The sequence below is a fragment of the Bubalus kerabau genome, chromosome 1, assembly GCF_029407905.1.
Source record: "Bubalus kerabau isolate K-KA32 ecotype Philippines breed swamp buffalo chromosome 1, PCC_UOA_SB_1v2, whole genome shotgun sequence".
Classification (NCBI taxonomy): domain Eukaryota; kingdom Metazoa; phylum Chordata; class Mammalia; order Artiodactyla; family Bovidae; genus Bubalus; species Bubalus kerabau.
The window spans coordinates 219279888-219304016 of record NC_073624.1 but is presented as its reverse complement, the minus strand read 5'-3'; the positions used below and the strand labels follow the sequence as shown (position 1 = coordinate 219304016).

At 44.6% G+C, this 24129-nt stretch overlaps 1 protein-coding gene across 5 annotated transcripts in view; it reads left to right on the top strand.

Annotated features, from left to right (window-relative positions):
- The window catches only part of SIL1 (SIL1 nucleotide exchange factor), a 246140-nt gene that overhangs the window by 66764 nt on the left and 155247 nt on the right, over positions 1-24129 (top strand). For all 5 annotated transcript variants that reach the window (XM_055554958.1, XM_055554943.1, XM_055554951.1 and 2 more), the window contains exon 3: positions 4232-4367. In XM_055554958.1, coding sequence (XP_055410933.1) covers positions 4232-4367 — 136 coding nt within the window. The remainder of the gene's footprint in view (positions 1-4231; positions 4368-24129) is intronic.

Here is a 24129-nt window from a genome sequence, read left to right as displayed (position 1 = left end):
AGCTTTGTTTCTTCATGTGTAAAACAGGGTTGTAAAACAGGCACCTCCCTCTTAAATTTTAGTGTAGATTAAATGTGATTATAAAGCACCTCGAATTGAGACTGGCACTGTATGGCTAATGGATGGTCAATAAATGTCAGCTGTTATTTTTTAGTTTGGGGTGGCTGCTTCCATTGTTTAATTTATGGCTCTGTCAGTCAGGCTTCTATCCCAAAATGTTGCCCCCTCAGTCTGTCTCTGTCACAACAGCAATCCACCTACCCTGAGAGGTTCATTTATTCTCTTGGATCTTGAAGGCTTTGGTCTTTAAGAATCTCTTATTCAGTTGCAAGTGTAAGGAAGTGTATCATGGTAAGCTGTTGTCAGTTAACACCTTAGCTGGGATTTCTTGCCATTTCAGAGGAAATTGGTATTTACAGTATTGATGGCAGAGAGAAGAGAGAATTCAGCATTGAAAGGAGCCCTGAAAAGACAACTGAGAGGGCACCAGAGCATGAGATTCACTTCAGAGCTGACCACGGGCTGGCTGACCTCCCTCACCTCTCGGTCTTTGTCTCCTGTTTCGGACCCTGCTGGAGCAGAGGGAGGGTCATCCCTTTCTCTGCAACTGTGTTTCTCACCTTGTCCATTAAAGGGCAGGGGCTGTGCTGGTAAATGTGCTGGGGTGATCTCATTCCCCTACTGCTTGCTTCCCTTAGCATCCAAGGCACAACCGATAGAACACTTGACTAAGAACAGAAGCAGAGAAGTGAGTCAGGATTCAGGCAGTCCTGGACTTAAATCTCTGCTCTTCTCTCAGCATTGTGGTTTTGCACAGGTCCTGTGTGTATAAAATGGGATTAAAAGTGTGTGTTTCATAGGTGAAACTTGGATGAGTTGTGTGGCATGGAAGGCACTTAGACCAGTGCCGGGCCTATGGGTAGGGGCTTCATAAATGGTAGCTGCTGTTTTCCTTACAACCCCATCTCCATGATGCTGCTTTTCCTGAAAACCTTTTCTGGAATTCCACCTTTGAAGTGACTGTCTAACTTGTAGTATGTTCGTGTGACCAAGCCTCCCTCAGTGCTTGCTGAAGTCACTGAGAGCCAGATTTGGTGAACAGAGTGAGTTGATCAGACAGACGAGCACCAAATTTATGTCACCTCTACTAAAAACAGGTGAACTGTAAAATAATGGCAGATTGTGTGAGAGAGAGTGTGTATGTGTGTGTAGCTTAAAATATGGTTCAAAGATGATACCAAGAGGAAACTCAAAAAAATATTTTGAGCAGTGATAGGATTGTTGGAAAAAGGGGCTTTCCCGAGGCTTCAAGTATGTGTCTCAGTGGTTCATATCTTGTTGTAATCCTTCTTCTTGAACCTACTCTGTTAGTCTCATTAAAGATCTAGGGAAAAGGGCTTTCTTAGCCTCTACTCATTGAAATGAACACCAGCCTTGCCTAGATTTTGAAGGGTCATATTTTCATCATCACCATTACCCTTGCCTCTTTCTTTCTGCTTTTCTTGATGTTGAGGATTTGGTTAGTTGATTACAGTTATACCTGCCAGGAGTTAACCTGGCTAATAGATACACTAAAGCAAGAGTTGTAATGTAAAGCTTAGAGATGTTTAGTTCGACTCTTCTCGTGTTCTAAAAGTAAGAAATATCAGATAAAAATATGGATTTCTGTTTCTCACCAAGTTGAATGCCTTCATGGCAGTGGCAACTGAATAACAGCTATGTTTCTTGATCAAGGCAGGAGGACTCCAGTTTTCACAGTTCCACTACTTCTAGTTGTTTTTACACTGAGCACACAGCACATTTACATCCGTCCCTGCCTGGCTTCTGGAGGCATTTAATCCACATACTTCAGAGGTAAATATTATTAATGGTCTTCTAGCCCTGTGGTCTAGTGTACGACACTTTTGGCAGAGACTGACCATCATGACTGGGCCCTGGAGTATATAGGCTCCAGATACTTAGTGGACAAGGTGGTCTTTGTTCTGGAGTTTGGGGCTAGTTCCTGGCTGTCAGCAAACTCTTTGGGCTTGTCTCCAAAAGATATACCTGCCTGTGGGAGGAAGCGCTACTTTCATTCCTTTGTTGTGTGATTACAAACTAAGCCTTGGGCTGGGCAAGGGGTATATGCAGTGGTGAAAAAGATTGACACCGTGCCTGCCCTCAGGAAACTCAGCTGTTGGAAGTGTGACGTCCATGCCCTCAGAATGTAGGGAGCCTCCTGCCATTCTGTCTGCTCATCAGTCTCACACACACCTACTCTTCTGTTGCTAGTTTTTCTTTTGAGCTCAGATTTGTGCGGACTTCAAGTTGAAAGGGTAGGAGGAGTTTGAGGGACAAGGCTGCACAGGTGACCACAACCCAAGCCTGATGTGCCTAAGTGAAGCCATTTTGTTCAGTCCATGCTGGATGTCACAGCACAGACTCATCTGACTTGCCCCTACGGATGACTCCCTTTAAGAGTAATAGGTGTAATGGCTACTGTGTAGCCAGGGCTAGTGGTTTATAGGGTAATACTTCTTCTAACATATGAGTGAGATGTTATTTCCTCTTTACAAATATAGAAACTGAAGCTTAAAAGTTAAGTAACTTTTCCTGGAGTCAAAAGCAACTTGGAATTGAACTTTGGGTTACCTGAAGCAGAGCTTCAGTTTTAAACCACGATTCTATCAGTGCGTCTTGTTACTTGTAACATGATTTAAGGATATCTTCTTGTCCAAGCTGACTCATTGGAAAAGACCCTGATGCTGGGAAAGATTGAGGGCAGGAGGAGAAGGGGACGACAGAGGATGAGATCGGTTGGATGGCATCACCGACTCAATGGACATGGGTTTGGGTAAACTCCGAGAGTTGGTGATGGACAGGGAGGCCTGGCGTGCTGCGGTTCATGGGGTTGCTGACTGAACTGAACTGATTTTGTCCAAGATAATTTTCCTTACTGGTCCTTCAGAAGATCTGAAATTCTTCCATCTGAATCTCATGTTTTTATTTCTTGTTAAAATGTAAAAATCCTTGGAGGGGCTTTACATTGTCATCATCAACACCTTAATCCCTTAATCTTTCCTCTGTCAGCTAATTAAAGATCAGGACCTAAGGGACCCAGGGAGGTTCCTATCTGGACCTGGGGCACTGCTTGAAAAAAATGGCATTGTTACCTCCCATGTAGGATTAAAGTTGTTTGGGAGACCAAAATGAGATCTACATAAAGTACCTAGCACAAGTTTGGGTTCATAGGAGGAATCCATGAAAAATACTCTTAGGGGGAGAATTGGGAGGTGGGAGTGCTGAAATAATCTTCCAGTGTGCTAATGTGGGTTCTTCTTTGCCCTCCCAGATGTAATTTCTCAGAGCTCTGGAACCCTCTGGTTCCAGTTTCCTGAGGCCTTGTTGCTTTTTTATACACAAACAGGTTTAAAAATGGGACAGGAAGGATGGGAGGCTGGGAAGGAATAAAATGAATAATACTTTGTATTTATATTACATCTTTCTCTCCTGAGCTCAAAGTGCTCAACAGGCACCATCTCATTAATCCTCCATACTCTCCCTGGGGTGGAAGGTAACAGGTTTTAGGAAGAGGTTTCCAACCTGGGCATCTTCCTCCTTTAGCTCAGCTGGACTTGTGCCTTCCCACTTGCACCCCTTCCTCCATGGACTGGAATGTCCCAAGAGGTCATGTATGCTCCATAGGTACCCTGGGGAATTAAGGTACCCAGGCCCTTTCTCTGCCCTGCTGGGTGGCTTAGGAATTAATTGGGCTTTAGCTACCAGCTTTTGTACATCTGAGTTGACCATTTGAGGCCTTACTGTTCTATTCAGTTGTATGCTTTTTCTTTTATAAATATCTTTAGTTTTTAATTATAAGAGTAATAGGAATTTTAAATATCAAACAGTATAGGAGCTTATCAAGTAGAAAGTTAGCCTCCTATTGTCTCATTTTGTCGACCCCTCTCCCCAGTATGTTCCTTTAAACCCCTCACGATAGTGTGGAACCTTCTGAAATTTTTAAACAGTGCATATACAAAAGTGTCGTATACACACAACACATGCTGTGTTCATTGAATCATATCACCTCAGTTGTACTGGTTCTGAGACTAATCTTGTGAAAGGTCCAAACATGGCTAGGGAGGGCAGGAAACGCAAGGAGGAGAGTGTACTCCCCCAGGCCGTTTTCTTTCTGCTTGCTTGCTACCCAGCTGTGGTGGTTCATGCATGCCCTGTTTTCCTTTTTCTGAAGGAATTTGCGCTGACCAACCCAGAGAAGAGCAGCACCAAAGAAACAGAGAGAAAGGAAACCGTAGCAGAGGAGGAGCTGGAACCCAAGATTCTGGAGGTGTTTCACCCGACCCATGAGTGGCAGGCACTTCGTCCAGGTACCAAGCCCAGCCCTGTCTCCAGGAAACACACTTGAAATTCAAAATGTGTATGTCCTTTGTCCCCATAGGGCTGTTTTGAAGGAGCACCCCTCTCTGGCTTCCTAGGAGGGGAGTAGTGGTGGCTGCTGCTGCAGGACTCAGGGACCTTCATGTTCCTGCAGAACAGAGATTACCATGTCTGAGTGTCCTGGAAGGCAGGGAGGTGGTGGGTGGCCGAGCTTTCTGAGAAAGTGATTGAAAACTTTCTTTCCTTGCACTTCTGAAGCGCAGGAGAGGCAGTGACATGTGCCTCACTGTGCAAATGCTATTTTGGGTTCCGTTGCTCGGCTCAGTGCTGCTGAAATATTGTTCATGGGAGAGTCCTGAGCACCGGTGCAGAGCAGGAGTTTTCTATTGTTAAAGAAGCCTGTGCCAAGAAACAGGGGCTTATCCTGGCCTGGGTTTTGAACGGAGCATTGTTGGGGGCCGGCGTGAGGCACTCCGCCCATGGCAAAGGTCATGAGGAAGGAGGCTCGACATACGCAAAGGTGGGATCGAGCCTCAGGAGTCCCCCTGGAAATCCTCAAGCATCTACCCCCATAACCAGAGCCTGCCTACTTTACTACTTTGTGCTCTTACCTACACCTCTGACTTTACGGGGGGCTGTCCCTCACCACCTCTTTCGGAGAAGGAGTTAACTTAGAGCTCCAGTTAATAATAATACCTGGGCGTGATAGGAGTGTTTCAACCTACAAACTCCTCTGAAGGTTCTCTAGCCTGCCTGACAGGCTTGTCCGGCCACATGTGATTGCTCACAGCCTCCCAACCGTGAGAGGCACGAGATGCTTTAAACCTTCTAAAAACAGGTTTTTTAGAAAAGTTAGAAAATTATTAGTATAAGTATAATGGGCTGATTAGAACTTGTATTGGTGAAGGGTTTTTCATTTGTTGAGCCAATGTTTACTGCTAAGTCTCCACATCCCCTGCCCTTATACACATTAATAAATATATAGAAGAAATAAGTATTAACCTTTGATATTAATCACGTTAGACCTTAGGCTAAGTAAATTCTTTCCTTAATTAAAACCCACTATACCCTCACCCTATAGGAATACAACTCTATTTGGGTGGCGTCTGTTTTAAGAATAATCACCCCTGGAGAAATAAGTGTCCTGGTTGACTGACCGCTGTCACAAGGACAGGGTCATAAATTGTCAGCAGGCCCCCTGGCCAGAAGATGATGTAACACCCCTAAGACCTCTGTATACATTTGTATGAAGCACCTGACTTTGATAAAAGTCAGGACTGCTGACCCCACGTGACTTTTGCATAACATCTCAGTGTATAAAAGTAGACCATGGAAAATAAAGAAGTGGGATCAGTTTCTCGAAATACTGGTCTCCCCATGTCGCTCTCTCTCTCACTCTGGCTGAGTCTCCATCTGGAGCGTGGAACCCACCATGCTTACTAATTATGCCTGGGCTTCTAAGATCCGACCGGGGAGGCCTCAGTGTCTCCTCTCCTTCGGGAGAACGGAAGGACGCCTGTGGCCTACGTAAGTGGTGCAAGCTTCTTGTCTTGAAGTTTTATTGGTCCCCCGTGTAAACCAAGCTACTCAGCCTCTTTTCTCCACTGAATTTTCCTACTGAGCTATCCTCATTCTATTACTCTTTATATCTTTGATGAATAAATAATTAAATAGGTCGCCAACGCTGTCCCCGCTTCGAATACCCTGGATTAGCCGGGGCTGGACCCCAGCAGAACATCCTCAGAAGGGACAACTTTTGAACCCTTTTATGGCCCTGGGCCCAGGGATTAAAACAATAATGAGATAAGCCAGCAGTTGTGGTGTTTACCATGTTCAGATACTGTGCTAGGTGCTTCATGTGCGTAAGCTTGTTCAGTCTTCACAATAATAGGAGCTATTATTGTCTTTATTTTCAGATGAAAACATTGAGGCTCAGAGAGAGTAGATGAATTGACCTATGTCATTCAGCTAACTTGTCCAACGTCATTGACCCCAGCCTGGACTCACCTTCTTCCCACTTGTCCTTGGCTGGAGCCTGACTGGGCCTATTCTCAGGAATAGGCTCTTTGTGTTCTGCACTGTTGCAGTGGGATGACAAGCCCTGGCAGCTGCCAGAGCATAGTTTCATCAACTCCTTGCCTATATTCATCACCATGTTCTCACTGCTGCATTGCTGCTGTGCTGGGCAGGGGCAGCATTTGCGCTGCCAGCCAACTTTCTGATAGCAATATCGCCCCTGCTGGGCTTGAGTGTAGGTAGTTACTGCCACAGAAAAGTGATGAACCACCAGGAAAACCAAGTAGGTGCTAATGGTGTTGGGTAGAGGGAGATTTTAGGGGCAGAGGTACTGGGCTCAGCAAATTCAACTTTTGTTCTGGCTGCTTTCCTCCACCTTCCCTGAGAACTGAGCCCCCTGGTCTCTGAGGACTAAAACTAGAGGGACTCTCGGGGTGTGGAAAGTGGAGGATGTGGGTTATGTTCATTTATTTTATGTGATTAAAAGTGCTTATACCACTTCTGACCAGGCAAGTGCCTGGAGCACATGGAAGTCAGTGTCCCTACCCCTACCCTCCTTTCCTGTGGCACTCTTTAAGGCCCCAGTCCACGATGCAGATCAAGCCTGAAAGTTCTGACCCAGGGCCCTTGCCCAGCCTCGGGGCAGTGGGGTTGCTGATAATGGTTGAGCATAAGAACCTCTCTTTATATCTTTGGGGAGGGAGGGCCAGCGCCTATGTGACAAGGGCAGGCTGAGTGCTCTAAGCGTCTCTTGGAGAGTTAGAGTGGAGTACTAATTTTTACATTTAACTTGTTGTCCCATTGACATCATCCTCTGCCTTCTAGTTTCTTAAGGCTCCTTATACATTGTTCTGCCCCACGTTTCCTTGAAGCCACTTCAAAGGCTTGTGAATTGTGTTTGAGCACAGATACTCAGGCCCCACAACGCTGAGGCAAAGCGAGTCTAGTTCCAGTTGTGCTTGCCCTGTATTCCCAAAATGTTTTCATTTCACCTACACTCACCCCCCAGAGCAGGACCAGTGAGGGGAGGAGGGAAGGTGAGAGATTTGTTTTGGCCTCAGGGTTTAATGTGTGATGATTGAGAGGTACTGTCGAGGCAGACAAGACTCTCTTTAAGATGTTCTGTGTGTACATTGAGAAGGTTTTTATATGTATGTTTGTTGGTAGGAGATTGACATCTCAGGGGTCTGTATGGATAGCTGGCATTTGCCTTTAATCAGTATATTTAATCCACCTGGGATTCTAAATTCTAAATGCTACCTGGGAACTTCCATCACAGTTACTGAATGGTTAAAAGGGATGTAACTAGTCCTGGAATGAGTAGATAAATGAGGAGGTAGTATAATTTATTAATAGTGGTAAAGAGCACAGACTTCAGACTGAGCCAGTCCTGGATTCAAATCCTAGGTTTACTACTTAGGGGATCTTGGGCAAGTCACTGAATCCCTCAGTTCCCCAATTGGTGATGTGGGAAAAATGTCCTGCCCGCCTCCTGCAGAGTCTATTCTGAGGATTTCTAACATGAAGACATAACCTGGTACATAGCAGTTCTGATTTTAAATGGTAAATTCTCTGTGCCACCCCTTAAACTTCATTGTGAAATTGGACGCCAGTAGTTATGCATGAGTGTGTAACCTTCCTGTTCTCTCTGGCTTTAGATGGGGAAGGGAACTTATGGTGACAGGGAAAGACTTCCATGGTCATGGAATGTTCTTCTTTCCTTCCAGGACGATTTTTGGTAAGGGAGCAGAATGGGCTAGCACAGCATTTCCTGCCTAAGAGCTAGGACATGGCATAGGAAGATGGTGGAATATCTTTGGGGGCACTTTTAAGAGAATGGCAAAATGGCTAGTTTATGTTGACAGTTATTGACTTCAGTTCAGTACCTTCTGTCTCCTTAGGTCTCTGAAGGTAGGACCTCATCTGTGTTGTCCTCAGGTCTCCAAGGAGGAGTTACTGGGCTACATGATCTGGGCTCATTTGAAGGCAGATATCCTGCCTGCTGTAGCCTGGAATATCAGGGGACCAACCTGTAACTTCATGAGCCTTCCTACCAGGCCAGGTGGGAATTGGGCCCCAGCCATCCTGCCCTGAGCAGCTGCAGGTCACTCCCCGGAAGTCTCCCTGCCTTGTTATTACTGTCAGCATCCTTGCTGGGAGTTACTTGTTCCTGGAAGTGATTTTCCTGTGTCTCTCTCTCTCTCTCGGTTTATTTTGGGATCTGTCATACCTTACGGAGGCACAGCAAGCATTTGAGTGTGGATTCAGCATCAGCTGTTCACAAGCAGGCAGAGGAAAGCTGTTTGCTGGCAGGTCCTGTGGGTTCTGGGCAAGGAACTCAGAAATTTGTCCTAAGGCTGAGCACCCATGAACCCCAGGCTTTGTGCCTGTGTACTTGTTATTAGAGAAAACTGGTCACAGCCAGATATGGTGGGCCTTCTGCTCCTTGGGCATTTTCTGTGATCCTACTTTGTGCCAAACACTATACTGGTAGCCAGAGACAGATAATAGCTCACATTTACTGAGCATTCCCTGTGCCAGGCATCTTTTGAGGGTAGGTGCTATAACTACCCTCATTTTTATAGACAAAACTGAATCTCAAGAGAGGTGACTTAGCCAAACGACCAAGTGATAGAGACAGAATTCAGATCTAGCTTTGTTTGGCTCTAAGCCTAACCTCTACCACTGTACCATACTGTCTTTCTGGGTAACAAATGAGACATGACCCCTGCCTTCCAGCAGTTCATAGTCTCATAGAGGATACAGAGAGAAAAAGGCATTGCAATGTTTTGAGTGTCCTGGAAAAAGTGTGTGGTGCTCAATGAGGGCACAAAGGAGGGTGTGAGGAGGCCAGGCCAGGGCCTTCTCTCTATCCCTGAGATTTTGGTGGAGCTTTGAGTCAAATTTTATGATGTTAAACCTCCAAACCCACTTTCAGTTCTCTTTTTGAGCTCTGTGGCCTTGTCAGGTTGATGAGAATCTCTGAATCTTAGTTTCCTCATCTGAAAACAGGGATGAAAATACATACTTCACAGAGATGGTGTGAGACTGAAACAAGATTAACATATGTAGAATGTTTCACACAGGGCCTGGCACGTAGGAAATATTCAATACATGGCTATAGTTGTCATTTTAAAAATATACCTTTGCTGCTGCTGCCTTCCTTTCCTTGGGACCTGAAGGAAAAGTGGAGGCGATGAGGCTGGCTGAGCAAAGTCCTCTCTTGTTCTGCCTGTTACCCAGTGCTGTATGTTGGTCCCATATGGACTCATGGGAGCTTAGACTTGGGGGTTCTTATTGACCTGAGGTGGCTTCCAGGATCTGAAATGCTGTGTGAGAGCCTCTGAAATATTGTCATTAGTACAAAGAGCCATTTGATGGGAACATGCAGGAAGCCTGTGCAGGAACACATTCATGTGAGGGGGTATTAAAAAAAAATCTAAATCATCAACAACTGATGAGAGCAATCCAAGAATTACAGAGCACCAGCCATCTGGTCAGATCATTTCAGATCTGCATGAGCGATAGGAGGGAATTGAATTTTAAAAACCACATTTATGGTAGACCAACTACTCTCTTGCAAGCATTTAAGGGAGGAGTCTGATTTCCTGCAGGCTCTGGACATGTCTGAAGGAGCACCTGACTCTGGTCTGGGTGATGGTAGGATTGTCTCTCTGAGGTCTTCTGCCCCTTGCAGCTTAGAAGAGACCATGTGGTCTTCCAGTCCTCGGATCCCAACTGCATATCCAGTAATTCAATTTAAACACTATCTAGCTGGAGTTAGTGTCAGATCCCAGTTAAAGGACTCAGTCCGACTGCCTCTAATTGAGATGCTAGTCACGAGTCCCAGACTACTGGCCTTGTGACTGACCAGCTGTAAATTGGAGATTCCCAGAATTCCCTCCAAGTTTACTAGAACAGCTCACAGAACTCAGGAAAGCATTTTACTCATGTTTACTGGTTTATTATAAAGGATACAACTCAGAGTAGCCAGGTGTATGAGATGCATAGAAGGTATGGTTGCTAAGGTGTAGAGCTTTCCTGTCCTCTATGGGCACCCTGCCTTCTCAGTACTTCTGAGGTTCACCAGTCAGAAGCTGTCAAAAGCCCTCCAGGGGCTCTTATGGAGTTTTTGTTATTAGGTGTGATTGATTTAGGTGGCCAAAGTCATTGGCCATTGGAGATTGAACTCAATCTCCAGCCCTGCTTCCCTCCCTGGAGGTGGGGCTAAAAGTTCCTACTGTCTAATCAAGGCTTCATCTTTCTGGTGACCTGCCCCCATCTTGGAAATTACCTAATTCTACCCCTGCTCCCTCACCAGAGTCATTTCAGGAACCAGGGATAAAGACCAGATATATATATATATATATATATTTTAAATACCACAGGCTACGATTGAGGTAAGACTAAGGGCAAGTCCACCTATCCCTATCCAGCTCTGTGATTGGGAAGCGGGTAACCCTCCCTTTCTCCCCTAATCAGGAGGATCTTTATGGGTTATTTCATTCCCCAGATGGTCTGCAAGAATATGACCTGTGTGTGCCCTGTCACTCGCACATAGGCACACACACACCTCGAGGTCCATGAGCAGTGGCTGAGAGTAGGAGTGTTGGTTAAGGGCAGTTCATACCTCAGCTCCTCTGGCTCATGAGAGTGAGGCAGTTGGGACTTCTTGGCTGTCACCAGGAGCTAATGGCCTGAGGGAGGGCTATAGCAGGGGACCTCTGTTGCATGATCTTTCACTCTGGCTCAAGAGCAGTGCTGGAAATGTAGAGCAAGGGCTGGGTAGAGGAAACTGTGTGGTTTTTGTGTGGTGTCTTGGTAATGTATCTCCTCTCTTGAACACAAGTCGCTGTCTCCAACAACATTTGAGGGTGGTGTGTTCAACAGAGCTTATCTTTGGTGCTACCTCCTTCTGCGCAGTGCCTTCCTCCCCTGCTTTGAAACTTTTCAAGTCTTCAGGAGATTTCCTTGAGAACATCATTTCTCCCTTTCCTACCTATACTTCTAATCCATCCTCCCCTATTACTGCCACCTCCCTAGCCTTTGTTAACTGTTTCCACTGTGAGCATCTCTTTTCCTGCTGAGGGCATAGTAGGATGCCAGGTCTCTTGAGGCCTGTAGGAGCAGTGTCCGAGGCTCCAAAATACCCTGTACTGGGAGAGAAAATGATGGTGGGCTAGAATACATGCAGTCTCCACCAGGCTCCATAAGGACAGTTTAGAGCTCTTCGTTTCAGAGAGACACCATTTCCTATATGTGAACTTCTTCCAACATAGCTGACCAGTGCTTCAGTAGCAGCCAAATTCCACATCCTGGTGGCAAAACAGGTAGAGGCCAGGGCAGGAAGGCCTGTAACCTCCATGGTAGCCACTGCCAAGGCTAGAGGCCACGTTGAGACTAACTGGCTGAGTACTGTGCTGTAGAGATGCCCAGAGAATCTCTACCTGGGCTTTGCCTTTAAGTACAGAAGTATGAATGGGGCAGGCCAGGGTCCAGTTTGCATTCTATGGACTTGGGGGGTGATAATCAACAACTGTTGGATATCCACTTTCTAACAAGCGTTTGTGTGCTTAATGCTCACCCTAGGCCCTTATTCGCCTCTTCTTTTTCCTCTATCTACCTGATCTCTTTGAGGCTTAACAGAGAGTCCTTAGAGTTGCGCAGCCTCAGCTTTCAAAGATCGAGGACCCCCCCTTCCCCGAAACTGGTTAAAATTAAAAACTTAGACTGGAGTAGGGATACTGGAAAACTAGTTGGCAAAACTAGTCCCAGCCCTTATACCCAGGGGTTGATTTTAATTCAGAGAATCTCTGTAGCCTCAACTTACCTTCTTTCTCTCATATTGACCTCACTTGACTGGCTAAGACTGTCTAGGCCATCTCCAAGATTGGGATTAACCAGAGTTGGGAATAGCTCTCAAGGATCAACCTGGAGCTGAAATCAAAGACCCTCTTCCAGAGCTTTTTCCATTCTTAGCTTTGTCACAGTACTGGAGGTAAGAATTGATTGATAACTTGAGATAATGTTCAATTAGGTCGAGAAGAGGACAGGTAGGGAGCAGGAGTGAAGAGGGGATGACATGAACTCTCTCTCTAAATGTGAGCCTTTATTGATCTAGTTGGAGAGGCAGGGATGTGTAGAAGAATAATGGGATGGTAGTGGTGGGCTGCATCCCTTCTGTCAGGTAGCGGGTGGTGGGAGGAAAGAGAGTTGAAATACAGTAGATCTGACTATGTGAAAATAAGCGTGTAGTTTAGTCCCTTCAGGGTTAGGCTGTGAATGGGAGTTGAGGAAATTAAGAAGGGTGATATAAACTCCTGGGTTTGGGGGTTGAAAATAAGTGGGAGAAGAGAATGAAAATAGTAACTTCAGAGACAGCCATACCAAAAAATTTATTTCTCGTTACATTTGTTGAACTCTAATAATGTGCCAGGTACAGTGCTTGATGTCGGAGATACCATGGTGGGCATTAAACAAAGGCTTGCCTGCTTGGGCTTATGGTGTAGGAAGATCCCAGACAGGAATATAATGCTATGAGAATACAGAGGTGTGGCCTTAAGGAACATCTTCCCAGAGGCAGCGTCACTGAAGCTGAATGGAGAGAACTTCTGTGTATGTTGGAAGGCAAAGGGAAAAGGAGGCACTGTTGACAGAGATTTGAAATCCCAGAGAGCAGATAATTGATGAGACAAAGTTGTTTAGGTGGCAGATGGAAAGTCTTGGCCTCATGAATGTGATGAACTTGGACAAAAACAAGGAAAAGTGGGAGAGAGAGAGAGGGAGATTGAGGAAGCTTCCAATAGATGTCTGATTATCTGAGTCCAGACGAGGGTGAGCCTTTTACCTTGGATGATGCATGAGAAAGGCTTGATTGGGTGCTTAAGGAATGGAGAGGTTAAGGAAGAACCATTGTGAAGAAGCTGTTTAGACAGTCAAGAGGTCAGAACTAAGCATTGCCCAGCATCAGGGCCCAGTTGACATCTGACAGCCAGACTTTGTGGTGGTCTGGGACCAGTGGGTTTGGCCGCGTTCTAGAGCAATGTGAGCCTTGGATAGTGAATAGCTGGAGTGTGGGGAATGATGGGGAGATCATTAAGGAGATTTGTTGGATTGTCTTTGGGATTGATGAGAGAGAGACCTTTGTCTGACCTATGGGGCAAGCTGGAGAGCATTAGTGGAAGCTTTTCTGAACCTACTCCAACCTTCCCTCTTCTGAAATAGGGATTTTCAAAACTCTTGGAAGTGGTCAAGGTCAGAGTTGGGGTGGTATCCCACTGGTATCCCACTGATTTTCTAGGCAGGCGTGAAAATAACCTGAATGAAGCAGAGCTTGTGTACAGGCTCTGTAAGCCTTGTGTTCCTTGTATTCTGATCAGGCTGGTTTTGTTTCTGTCCATGTTGTGTCTTGCTTTGTTACTTTTCATAGACTAGGAGGTTGTTGATCTTGCCTTATTTCCTATAATATGTTGATTTGAGACAAACAGAGATTGATTTGTATTTTAATTTGTTTAGTTCTCAGAATAGTATGTTTATGGTTTGTATAATGCTGTTGTTTGAGAGGACAGAATCATTCTTTTGAATTGAAAAGTTTTCAGATTTGATTACCTGTGGGCATAATTGGGCTTCCTTGGTGGCTCAGACAGTACATAATTAGTTTATCTGGGCAGAGGTAGTGAATTTTTATGAGTAGTAATAGGATCTTTTTGTTGAGTGTTTTTTTTTTTTTTTTTTTTGCCTGGGGGGAACACACACTACCCCCCATCCCCTAACAAAAGCGGCCCTATAAATATTGCATAAGCATAGTCTTGTTAATCTTCATTCTGTCATCCTGGTTTTGCCAAGTCAGGCTTTTTTTTTTTTTTTTTAATTTTATTTTATTTTTAAACTTAACATAACTGTATTAGATTTGCCTGGACAGAGAATAAGAAAGTTATTTAGTATCTCATGGCCAAGAATGACTAAAGCAGAATAGGACCCAGGAACTCTAGTCTAGCTGATGGGGAAGGGAGGAAAACCAGCACTTTGGGGGAACCCCCCCTAGTCCTTGGTGCTTTGTGTATGTTATTTAAGGGAGACTTCCAGTTAAAAAAAAACAAAACAAAACACTTCCTGTAAAGAAGTGTTTATCTCTTCTCTTGGTCTCTTGGAGCCTGTATTTGGCCAATGAAGGGGCCTCAGGTCCCATTGCCCTTCTCAGGATTTTTTTCTTTTCTTCTGAAGATAGAAACTGTAGGATCACTGCTTGAAAGTAGTGCTGTTTCGAGTCTCTGTGGGAACAAAATAATGTGAATTTTGGAGGCTGTTGACATTGAGAAGGGGAATTATTCAAGAGGATGAAGAATTATTCAAGCTGCTCCATCTTTGTTTCCTAGGTTAGATCTTAGGGGTCGATCCAGATGTTCCATAAACACAGTGGAGTAAGTAGCCCTGTGTGCAGTGTGATTGGAGGGCCATTAGCTGGCTTTAGATTCCCACTGGGTTAGATTGCAGATGGAGAGGCTGGAGGGATTGTTCCCTAAAGACCATTAGCTTTTCAACCTTCAATATTTGATCAAAATAGCTAGCTGAGGATACCTTGGAGTTAGATATAAAATGGTAGACTTCAAAGGAGAGGAGCTCTTTCTTGCACAAAGCTGGCAGTAATAAGAGTAGCCAAATGCAATGTCTGATTTACAGGAACCTAAGTGATGGGGTTAGTTGCCCTTTGAGGGGGTGAAGGAAAGTGGGGAGACGTAAGAGAAAGGCAAATCAAAGGGAGGCTGAGTCTTCTCACATGTTTACTGATGTCATTTAACCCTGCTTATGTATGTCAGTGGAAGTCTTGGCTCTATAGTGACTGAATTTGAACCAAAGTCTCTTTCTCTGTCTTTCCCTCCCTTTTCACACTCTCAGCTCTTCCTCCCTCACTGCCTGCCCTCTTTGCATTCTTTTCTCCCTTGCTGTAATGGCCTCTACCTGCAGCTGAGTGTCAGGTGGCAGGGGTGGATAGATGTGCGGGTGTGTAGTTGCGGGGAGTGTTTTCTCAGTTCTCTCAGCATCAAAGAAATGATTTCCAAACCAGTCCTTTCAGCCATGTATTTTGCTGATCAGTCAGAACAAGAGGAAAAACACATTGGCATTGCCAGAGAGGGGGTTTGGGAAAAATCAATCAAGTGGAACTGAATGATCTAAAGTCATAATCATTAAGAGCAAATCCTGGAGTGTAGCTAGAGTTCTTCCCAGCCTGACTCGCACAGCTGTGTCCCTTGATGCTCTGGCCTGTGTTGCACCAATGAGTTGCGCTTTAACCTTCCCAAAGAACCTGATGCTAAAGAGAAGGCTTGTGTCAGCTTGTGTTTCCCATCGTTGGATATCTCTTGACATGACATGGAAAAGAAGCAACCCCCAAAGGTTTCTTTTTTATCCTTTGACTTCAGTGTCTCCATGTATTTGCAGAGGCCTTTGGGAGAGAGTTCTCTTGATTCTAGCATACCTACGTGTTTGTATGTTTCACTCTTTCCTGGTACTGGTCAAGGGTGAGGTCTCAGGAGAACACTGGCCTCTTCTTTGTCCTTAGGTCAGGAAGATGCTTCCTGTGAAGAGAAAGAAATTTCTGGTTGTATGGGAATAACTTAGAAATTAAAGTGGATAGTTTATCTCCCTTGGAAAAAAGATAGGAGCCTAGAATGCTCTCTTTTCAAAGAGATGGGTCCTGTGGGGAGGGAGTTGCCAGAGGGCAAAGTCCAGCCTGTATTTTGGCATCTGGTTGTTGTCACAGTGCCTTGAAATTAGCAGACAGCAGAGTTGCAGAGTCTCTCTACCCAAGTTCAACTGTGCCTTGAACAGCTGGGTAACCTTGGGCCAGTTATTTAATTCCACTAAGGGTTGATGAAATATCCTGTAGTGAAATATCATTTGTAAAATAGGGATAGTAATAATTCCTACTTTAGAGGATTGTTGTAAGTGGGTAAATAATGGAAGTACAGAAGTGTTTACGATAGTGCCAGGTGTATGAAAAAGTGAAAGTGTTAGCTGCTTAGTCATGTCTGACTCTTGGTAACCCCAAGGACTGTAACCTGCTAGGCTCCTCTGTCCATTGAATTCTCCAAGCAAGAATAGTACTAGAGTGGGTAGCCATTCCCTTCTCCAGGGGATATTCCCAACCCAGGGATCAAATCTGGGTCTCCCACATTGCAGGCAGATTCTTTACCATCTGAGCCACTGGGTAAGCCCAGTGCTAAGAGTATAGGAATAGCTTCATAAATGTTAGCTACTATTGTTTCTGCTGTAAAAATGAGTGGACACCAGACAAACTCTGATTGAGACATGATCTAAAGATTGACCAGTATTCAAGTATGTCCAGATTGAGAAAGACAAAGAACCTGTCACAGATTGGAGGAGACTAAAGAGACATGACAGTTAAATGTGCTGTCATATCCTAGATTAGATTCTGTAACAGAAAAAAGAACAAAGGAAAAAATTGGTGAAATGCAAAAATAGTCTGTAGTTTAGTTAACTACTATTGCAGCAATGTTGATTTCTTAGTTTTGATAATTGTTATGTAAGGAGGCCTTACAAATAGCTGTGAAAAGAGAAGCGAAAAGCAAAGGAGAAAAGGAAAGATATAAGCATCTGAATGCAGAGTTCCAAAGAATAGCAAGAAAAGATAAGAAAGCCTTCCTCAGCGATCAATGCAAAGAAATAGAGGAAAACAACAGAATGGGAAAGACTAGAGATCTCTTCAAGAAAATTAGAGATACCAAGGGAACATTTCATGCAAAGATGGGCTCGATAAAGGACAGAAATGGTATGGACCTAAACAGAAGCAGAAGATATTAACAAGAGGTGGCAAGAATACACAGAAGAACTGTACAAAAAAGATCTTCACGACCCAGATAATCACGATGGTGTGATCACTGACCTAGAGCCAGACATCCTGGAATGTGAAGTCAAGTGGGCCTTAGAAAGCATCACTACGAGCAAAGCTAGTGGAGGTGATAGAATTCCAGTTGAGCTATTCCAAATCCTGAAAGATGATGCTGTGAAAGTGCTGCACTCAATATGCCAGCAAATTTGGAAAACTCAGCAGTGGCCACAGGACGGGAAAAGGTCAGTTTTCATTCCAATCCTAAAGAAAGGCAATGCCAAAGAATGCTCAAACTACCGCACAATTGCACTTATCTCACACGCTAGTAAAGTAATGCTTAAAATTCTCCAAGCCAGGCTTCAGCAATACATGAACCGTGAACTTCCACATGTTCAAGCTGGTTTTAGGAAAGGCAGAGGAACCAGAGATCAAATTGCCAACATCCTCTGGATCATCGAAAAAGCAAGAGCATTCCAGAAAAACATCTTTCTGCTTTATTGACTATGCCAAAGCCTTTGACTGTGTGGATCACAATAAACTATGGAAAATTCTGAAAGAGATGGGAATGCCAGAGCACCTGACCTGACTCTTGAGAAACCTATATGCAGGTCAGGAAGCAACAGTTAGAACTGGACATGGAACAACAGACTGGTTCCAAATAGGAAAAGGAGTACGTCAAGGCTGTATACTGTCACCCTGGTTATTTAACTTGTATGCAGAGTACATCATGAAAAATGCTGGGCTGGAAGAAGCACAAGCTGGAATCAAGATTGCCGGGAGAAATATCAATAACCTCAGATATGCAGATGACACCACCCTTATGGCAGAAAGTGAAGAGGAACTAAAAGCCTCTTGATGAAAGTGAAAGTGGAGAGTGAAAAAGCTGGCTTAAAGCTCAACATTCAGAAAACAAAGATCATGGCATCTGGTCCCATCACTTCATGGCAAATAGATGGGGAAAGAGTGGCTGACTTTATTTTTTTGGGCTTCAAAATCACTGCAGATGGTGACTTCAGCCATGAAATTAAAAGACGCTTACTCCTTGGAAGGAAAGTTATGACCCACCTGGATAGCATATTAAAAAGCAGAGACATTACTTTGCCAACAAAGGTCCGTCTAGTCAAGGCTATGGTTTTTCCTGTGGTCATGTATGGATGTGAGAGTTGGACTGTGAAGAAAGCTGAGCGCCGAAGAATTGATGCTTTTGAAGTGTGGTGTTGGAGAAGTCTCTTGAGAGTCCCTTGGACTGCAAGGATCCAACCAGTCCATTCTGAAGGAGATCAGCCCTGGGTGTTCTTTGGAAGGAATGATGCTAAAGCTGAAACTCCAGTACTTTGGTCACCTCATGGGAAGAGTTGACTCATTGGAAAAGACTCTGATGCTGGGAGGGATTGGGGGCAGGAGGAGAAGGGGACGCCAGAGGATGAGATGGCTGGATGGCATCGTACATCACGACTCGATGTACGTGAGCCTGAGAGTGAACTCCGGGAGTTGGTGATGGACAGGGAGGCCTGGCGTGCTGCGATTCATGGGGTCGCAAAGAGTCCAACACGACTGAGCGAATGAACTGAACTGAACTGCAGATGCAAATATTAGGGTAAGCTGAGTGAAGGGTATATGTGAACTTTGTACTGGTTTTGCAACTTTTCTCTAGGTCAGAATAAAAAGATAAATGAAGTCCAAGTGACCTTTTAGGTAAAGGAGAAATTAACCAGGGTGTAACCATGCATAGCAGATCATACCTGACTCAGCCTTACCTCCTGTGTCATGGATTGGGCTCTTGCCAAGGGGCTCTGATGCCTGGCCTTTAGTTCCTGAACACCTGCTGCATTCTGAGCAGAGGTCAGGTGGATAATTGGTCAGATGACGACCCAGACACATGCTCCAGTTCTGATTCTGCAACAGCGCCATAGCTACTAGGGTGGAGGCCACTCATTGGGCTTTAGGCTGAATGATCAGGGCATTTGCCTCTGTTCTTTGGAATATAAATGAAATACTGCCTATTTTATCTTGTTATCTAAGCACCAATCACTATGGCAATATGTTTGCAGATCTCGATGCCTACCCCTACGCTCACGCTCACTGTTTGATCATCTAGAAGAAAGAAAAATCAGTTCAAACCAAGCTTTGCAATAATTTATTTTCCTTCCTGTTTTAAGTGCCTTTCTCTTACACAAAGCAGGTACTTTGCTTGCTCTTTTTGGGTGCAGAAGGGAGGGACATGTGCTTTTCTTATGACTGATGTGGCCATCTCTGTCATGGTAATAGCAGGGTTTGTGGAAGAAAGCCCTTATTATCATTGGGAGAATGTGGATCTTGGAGTTTTTATTTTTGCATTGGAGTCAGCTGTGAGGGGAGGGGTTCTGAAATGTATAAAGTCTTCCATTCTAGCACACAGCTCTCTCCAGTATTTTCCTTCCGGAAGCCCATATTTTCTAAGTTAAAAAAAAAAATCAATGCTAAAAAATGTTCTTTGTATTTTAACTCACTGGCCATGCTGTACTACTTTTTGCTATTGATTTACAAATTTTATTGTCACACCCTGGGGATGTGTGCGTATTAATAGTATGACAAACGGCTGGGCTCTGAATTATGTATTGTATTATGGGGGAGTTCATAAACCATATTTCTCTATAGGTTATTTTAGGCATAAGACTAGTGAACTGTCATTTCCATGTGATTAAAAAAAACAACAACAAAAAACAGGAGATGTGGTGGCAGGGAGAAGTATCTGGCTCAAGATTGAACAGTAAACTACCCATGAAGGCTTGTGAATATAGAGGCTTGAAGTGGACACACCTTGGGTGTGGAATGGGAAGATTGGGAACATCTGGGCTAGAGGAGAGAGACAGGGTTGCAAATCAGAGCTTTGCTCAGACTGGGTCCCCAGTGGAAAGATGACCAGTTTCCTTTCTCCTGGGGCTTCTCTTCAGTCAGATAACAAGTGGTCTGAGGCCAGAGAGTCTTGCATCCTCAGTGGGCCTTCCATGCTTCTGGTTCCCCTCCCCCACGCAGCCACTTGCGCTGATGGATGTGCAAACTCTTTGCAAACAGTTCGGTACTGCTCAGCTTGCAAAGATCATCTGTCTCTTTTGAATGAGCAACTTTATGTTTGTGGCTTCTTTTCCCTGCACAGAGAGATACTGCCTTGTGTCAGCTTCTGTCTTCTGATGGAAATGTTTACCTTCCCTAGGGAAGGGCACCATTCTTTGGGGGTAATGTCTACTGGTGCTCCCCACGCCTTGTGGGAGCATAAGCCTGTACTCAAGGATGGAGGAGCCATTGAAGCGTGCACAATAGCCACCGAGGTAACCATCTGCTGGTGTCTTAGCTCGGAGCTTGCCTTTGAGGTGCCACTGGGAGGGAGTGTCTACACTCCCAGGCCTACATGCATTATGCACAGTCTATTCCCTAAATGAGCTTTCTAAGTGTATATAATTCCCTTCTACTCTGTTCTAGTATAGTCTGCCTCAGGGCACCATTCAGAATTTCCCCTAATTATGCTGGAACTCAGCTCCTAGTGTCTAGCATTTAGGATTTCTGATAATAGCTGATTTTTTTTGCAGGGGTGGGGGATAGATTTCTAAACGGAGAAGGCAATGGCACCCCACTCCAGTACTCTTGCCTGGAAAATCCCATGGACAGAGGAGCCTGGTAGGCTGCAGTCCATGGGGTCACTAGGAGTCGGACACAACTGAACAACTTCACTTTCACTTTTCACTTTCATGCACTGGAGAAGGAAATGGCAACCTGCTCCAGTGTTATTGCCTGGAGAATCCCAGGGATGGGGGAGCCTGGTGGGCTGCCGTCTGTGTGGTCGCACAGAGTTGGACACGACTGAAGCGACTTAGCAGTAGCAGTAGCAGATTTCTAAAATTGCAGTGAGGGATTGATTTAGAGTTAAAGGAAGATTTGCTTCTTAAAGGGAAATTATCAACACTGCAATGATAATAGTTTCATGGCAGTGGTATTTTGACTCTATCCAGAGCCACAGTCTAGCCCTCCTGGCGTCTTCCAGAATGGACTCTGTAGTTTGAGGAGGCTTCTCAAGCAGTAGAATGAAGTCTGTGCTTCCAGTTGTAGACCACCACTTTCCCTTCCTGAGATGGAGGAGTTTTTGCACATGCTGCTTAGAAAAAAGGGATTCATCGCATGACTCATTCCTCGCCCACAGATCTAGGATTCCTGCCATCCAATAAATTTTGGCAGACACGCGGTATAAATGGAGATTGATTCTTATCTCCCGATGCCTACACTGCTGCTCCCCGCATTGTGTATGCCTCATGGGTGGAGTCTGGGGTGTCCAGCTTTTCATCCTTCTTGCTTTTCCTCCCAGGCAGCCCCTGTGCCTCTGAGGCTTCTGCTCCCCTCTTCAAGTAGCCACAGGAAAGCGAATGGTCCTGAGCTGTGTGGCTCTTGCAGCAAGGAAACTGGCCACTTGGGAGAGATTTAGGGCAAGTCTGGACCAGACCAGATGTGCCTTGTTTTTAGCCTAGCCTGTGGGAAGCTCTTGTTTTAGGAACAACCTCCCTAACCTCTAAGTCTGTGTAGCCGTGTCTGGAGCTAAGCCTCTCCCTTCCAGTCTGACCTTTTGGGGCTTTCCTCCCTATTTCTGGCTTCAGCAAACTGACCTGCTGGCAAGTTATGGAGCCATTGCAGCATATGGGGTTTAGCAATGACAGAGTCTGTTGCAGGGCTGCCTTTATTGGATGTCCTTTGAAATTAACTTTCCTGTAGTCTGTAAGTGCCCTTAGGGACCTCTTCAGGGGTCTCAGCCTCTCTTGAACTTCATGCTCCTGCTGACTCCCACACTCATTCCTGTGTGTTTTCATTTTAAACGTGGCTGGTGATGAATTGATAGAAGGGTGTGGGGATTTGCTTTCCTCTGCACCAGAAGTGCAGTGCTGCTAATTTTATTCTGTGCACTCTGTCTCTGAGATGAGCAGGCTCCTCTGTGCCCATGTTGAGTACTGCTGTGTTGCTGGACTCTCCTGGCAAAAATTAGGCTAATGTCTCGAACGACTGCATTAGCCACTGAAATGAGGTTCTAAATTGAAGGTACTATACCAAGTCTCTCTCCAAGGTATCACCTTGTTCTCGCTTTTATTATTCAAATTCATTCTCTCAATGATTCTCTGCAGACTGGCATGCTGGTTCAGTGCAGCACATAGTACTGGCTGAAAGGCAGGATCACCTTTCAAGAAGAGAGAGAAAGGAAAGGGGAAAAAAAAAAAGCAAAAGATGAATGCTATGGTGCAAACAGTCAGCAGTTTATTCTAAGAGCCACTTGGCCAGCTTGTTCAGTACTTCGAGATAGGGGAGGAAGAAATGAGACCTGGAATGGCGTGCAGTGGGTAGTGTGAAGATAGGATAATGTCATTGCATTAGTGGCATCTGTGCCTTACAAGTTCACCACACTTTCTCCTTCCCTTTTGTGTTTACTGAGCACATAAATATGTGCCTTACCGGGTGCTGAAAACTGGCACAGGATACCAAAAATCAATAAAACAGGATCTTACCTTCAAGAAGCCCTTAGTCTTGCAGTTTCATGTGTGTGTGTGTGTTTTGCTGTTTTGGGTGTGTAGGTGGCAGCGGGGGGGCCGTGTGGCAGGGCGGGGTTGGGGGGAGCGATAAGGGAAGGGCTCAAGCTTTGATTCTTGCATTTTACATCAGAAGTAGGAACCTTCTAGCAATCGATGCTTAGATGGTTGAGAATTTAGCTCTTATGTGTTTGTTTTTAAAATGGCTTTATTTTTTTCCTTGCCTGCTGACAAAGTAATATGTTTTTGAAGCAGAAAACTTGGAAAACACAAAAAAGCACAAAAGAAAACAACAGCAACAAAACCATACCTACTCTACTTCCCAGATGTAAAGATAACATGGTTTATGTTCTTCCAGTTGTTTACATAAAAGTGCTTTCATTCTCTACATAATATTTGGAGGCTTATATTTTCCATTTAGAAATTGGGAGCTAAATATTATAGGTTTTTAAAAGCTAGAGCTTCCAGCACATAATTAGGCACACAGTGAACATTTTCCAGATGCTGCTGTTTGTAAGAATATACCAGATTATGCTTAATTATTATTGTTACATATTTAGGTGGCTTCCAGTTTTTTGTTATTATAAATAATTCTACAATAAACATTCAGAAACATTCTGCATGTTTTTATGTGCTCTTTATGTTCTTAGAAGAGATTCACCAAGGTAGAGGTTGCTTATCTTTTCTGATTGTTTTGCCCAGCATCTAAGCTGGGGCAACCTCTTGTCTAGACTGTTACAATAACACCGTGTTTTGAGTATCTCTCATTCCCATTGTGCATCACACATCAGACGCCCTGGAATTTCTTTTCTCTGTGGTCCCTAGATACTTCTCCTTTGATTAGGAAATAGCTGGCTTCAGGGAAGACAGGGCAGCAAGCACAGAACCCATGTTCTCATTGTTTTGTACCAAGACTATAGGATCCCCAGGACAGAGACATTGTCATCAGTCTCTTTGATGGTAAACAGATGTTGAATGCCTGCTCACCTGTGTCCAGCTCAGTGCCAGATGAGGGAGGTATATAAAATAGGCCCCTACTTTCTTTTTCTTTTTTTTTTTAAGGCCCCTACTTTCAAGGAGCTCACTGAACTGGACTGGATAACAGAACTGACATGAAATAATCCACACGTGTTTATCGAGCACTTGCTCTGTGGTAGGTATTTGCTCTAGACTACTGTTGGGAGAGGGTAGCAAAGACTGAGATGCTTTTCTTCATGAAGCTGCAGTACATATAAATAAGAGCATTTATAAGTAAAGTTAACTAGCCATACAAATCAGTAAGTGATAAATATCTAGTTGTACAGGTAGCAGGTGTTACAGAGATTCAGAGATGGGCAGCTGTGAAGC